General features: G+C 29.1%; 1 protein-coding gene across 1 annotated transcript in view; it reads right to left on the bottom strand.

Moving 5' to 3' along the window:
- LOC108578005 (DNA-directed RNA polymerase III subunit RPC1) overlaps positions 1-3,796 on the bottom strand; it is a 37,962-nt gene that overhangs the window by 23,092 nt on the left and 11,074 nt on the right. The window contains exons 6-8 of the mRNA XM_017941249.1: positions 3,487-3,648; positions 2,972-3,226; positions 2,695-2,892 (exon numbers count right to left, since the gene is read on the bottom strand). Of these exons, the coding sequence (XP_017796738.1) occupies positions 2,695-2,892; positions 2,972-3,226; positions 3,487-3,648 (615 nt within the window). The remainder of the gene's footprint in view (positions 1-2,694; positions 2,893-2,971; positions 3,227-3,486; positions 3,649-3,796) is intronic.

The following is a 3,796-nucleotide window of genomic DNA, read 5'->3' as shown; positions in this document are numbered from 1 at the left end:
AAATTATTTAAATTATAAATTAAAAATTGATTTTTAATAAGTAATTTGTTTAAAATGTCTTAAATAAAGTGTTTAAATAAGAAATCTAAACTATTTCATGGACAAATTAATTTCAGTTATTTTATATTATTGACGCTTGCATGTATAAGTATATACTTACAAAACATTTTGCATTTAATACAATTAGTCAAATAAAGTAATGGAGTTTTATTAAATGTATTAAAAATATCATGCATACCAGCGCAAGTAAAATGATGCTGATATTTTTTAAATTATTCTACATTATAGATACTAAAAGTAAGCCAACATCGAAACACGTTTTGTTGATGGATGAAGTAGATGGAATGGCTGGTAACGAAGATCGCGGTGGTTTACAAGAATTAATCAGCTTAATCAAGTCAACTGATATACCCATTGTTTGTATTTGCAATGATCGAAATAATCCCAAAATGAGGACGCTTTCTAATTATACATTCGATCTTCGATTTCCAAAACCTAGATTAGAACAGATTAGGGTAAAATAATAATAAATCCTGTAAGATACTTTTCATTATTTATTGTATATTTTTTTATTTTATACAAACTTTTTCCACAGGGAGCAATGAAATCGATATGTTTTAAAGAAAATATTATTATATCAACCGAAGATCTTGATCGTTTAATTGAATCAACTAATCAAGATATTCGACAAGTTATAAATCATTTAGCATTGTTTATTGGACAAACTGGTTCACAGGAAAAATCTGAGAAAAAATGTGTGAACAAGGATTTAAAACTGGGACCCTGGGATGTCGTAAAAAAAGTATTTTCCACTGAAGAGCATATGAGTATTTATGATAAGAGTGACTTGTTTTTTCACGATTACAATATAGCTCCATTATTTGTGCAAGAAAACTATTTGCTAGTTGTACCCCGTGTACCAAAGTACGTATAAAACAAAATAAAATATTTATTTCCGTCGTTTATGCATACAAAATGAGTTACACAATTAGAATAAATGAAATACTTTATGCAGTAGAAGATAGAGAAAAAACTATGCGGGAAAAATAAATTACAAACAGTTGAATTCATCTATAATCTTTATGTATAAAATATTTAGGAAACCAAATTTTAATCTGATAACTTATCATATATATTCACTTTATTATTAATTGCATTTAATACTACTTTTCCTCTATATAGAAACAAATTATTACAAAGAATAGCAGAAAGTGCTGAAAGTTTAGCACTGGGTGATATAGTTGAGAAGTCTATAAGAAGCAATAATGCTTGGTCTCTTTTACCAGTACAAGCTTGCTATTCTTCTGTCATACCTGGAACAGTAATGTCTGGTCACATTGGTGGTCAGATTAATTTTCCAGCTTGGCTTGGACGTAATTCAAAAACTGGTAAATTTGATCGGTAATGTCGTAGTTGTTAAGATTCTTCTTCTTACTATTATTATATTTACCATCATCAGCAGCAGCATTATTGTTGTTGTTGTTACTGTTATTATTAATACGTTTTCTACATTTTACATTTTCTGATTATATGATTCATAGATTAACACAAGAAATCACTGTACATGCACGTTTAGCTACTGGTGCAAGTAAAGAATCTATAAACTTGGATTATATTAAACCCCTCAGAAATGCTATTATCAGACCTTTAGCAGTTGATGGTACTGAAAGTGTAAATGTGGCAATAAGCGTCATGAATTATTATCACTTACTTAGGTTAATATTTCATAAAGACACGCTATTTACGAATTATATTTTTATAGTATCAATTTGTACAGTTAAACTTTTATGTTTTTACTATTAATAGGGAAGATTTGGATTCTTTGATAGAAATTTCTTTGTGGCCTGGTGATCGGGATCCAATGCAAGTTATAGATAGTAAAGTATGTTTCAAGTTTTAAATCGTTTTCAATAATTTTGAGACGTTTAAGTATGGAAAAGTGTAATAAGAATTGTTGTTACAGGTGAAAGCTGCTTTTACAAGGGCATACAATAAGAATTCTACAGCTATACCATATACAGTGACTGGTGTATCCAAAAAAAAGGCAGCATTACAAGATGAAGGTCTGTTAGATGAAGAAGAAGAAGAAGAAGAAGAAGAAGCGAATGCAGATGAAAATAATGATAATGTTGAAAAAGATAGAATGATTAAGGTTGATTGAAAAATATTTTACATCACGGAAATTACCTATTCATAATTGCAGTATCATTTATCAGATAAAATGCATTTTTAGGCTAAGAAGTCCAAGACAAACAAGAAAATTGAATCAAAGGGTAAAACAACCGACAAAAGTGAAATGAAAAGCAAAAATATTAGTGATAAGCCTAACAAACGTGGAAGAGGGCGAGGAAAACTAAAATAATGTGAATATTGTAAAATTGAAGACTTTTATTTAAAAAAAAAAAAAATTTAACATTTCTGAATGTACTTATTTATCATTGGTTTGTATCATTTATATAGTTTTGTCATTTATTGCGTGAAAATCAAAGTCCAATCGTTCGTTGATGCGTTTTTTGTATCAAAATACACAAGTATCTAGAAATAACACTATTAAAAAAAAAGTGTTTGCTATTCATTTGCCTCATCTGTTTCAGTTGTTTCAACAGTCTCGAGCTCTGATCTTGTTTGTACGCATTCTGGAACAAGTTAAATTTAATAAATTAGCATGTAATATATCATGAATATTAAAACAATGTTTTCTTGTAAAAATACATACGTCTTGCCCTAGGGTTCCATCCTATATATTCGTTTGTCTTTTTATTTTCCTCTGTGAGCCAATCCATTAGAGGTTTGAAGTACTCCAACAGTCCAGCAGAGTTCATGTTTCGTTGTCCTGTGATTTTTTCCATTGAATCTTGCCAAGGTTTAGAAGAACCCAGTTCCAACATTGATCTGTAGCAATAAATTTTTAAGGTTTTTAATATTCATCTCAATGACAAACGAAGGTGCGCGTGAGGGAATGAAGACTTACTTTAATAAGTTTCCTGCTGCTTTATTATTATAAATATCACATTGGTGCAATGGTTTTGAATTCAGATTATGCGGATCGTATTGTTTCGCTTCTATGCAAAGCGCTTTGTGGAATTGGAATTGTATGATGAAACTAATGTAATATCTGATATATTCTACATCTGCTATTATATGATATTTTGCACCTGGATCAAAGTCGTCTTCGGATCGATCTACTGGTGGTTCAATACCTTGGAAAGTTTCAGCAAGATCCCACCTGACAATTGGAAATTAAAAAGGACACATTAGTATTATGAAAAAAGATTTAAATGTTTAAGAAAACAATTTTTAGCAGAATACAATATCAATTTTAATTATATATACTAATTCATTACATTTAACTTATTATACTCGATACTTAATATACTCGAATTATTTATTAAATAGATTCTGCAATTTTCTACTCATTTTACAATTTGAAAAATATTCTGTATATTATGATTACATTATTTAACATGATTCAAAAATGATACCAACCAGTTACAATTATAATTATCAGGCGTAACTTCTCCCTGGAACACCATCCAGCGCCATTTGTCCATCATGTACGCGAATGGCAGAAAGGCAATTTTATCAAGTCCTTTCAAGTAAAGGTGATTGATACTGGCTTCTATGTCGTTTGAATCATTATCTAATAAACTAAAATTTAAGTAGTATAGTTATATACATATAATCGATATGCCAATTGGTTCAGCATTTGTAGCTCGTTAGCTTGAAATATAAAAAAAAGTGTATAAAATTAATATTATTGTAAATTTATTAAATTACACAGAATAATTTTAAAAGC

This window comes from Habropoda laboriosa, unplaced genomic scaffold (assembly GCF_001263275.1).
Source record: "Habropoda laboriosa isolate 0110345459 unplaced genomic scaffold, ASM126327v1 scaffold983, whole genome shotgun sequence".
NCBI lineage: Eukaryota > Metazoa > Arthropoda > Insecta > Hymenoptera > Apidae > Habropoda > Habropoda laboriosa.
Note: the sequence above shows the minus strand (reverse complement) of the source record. Positions and strands in the feature narration are given on the sequence as shown.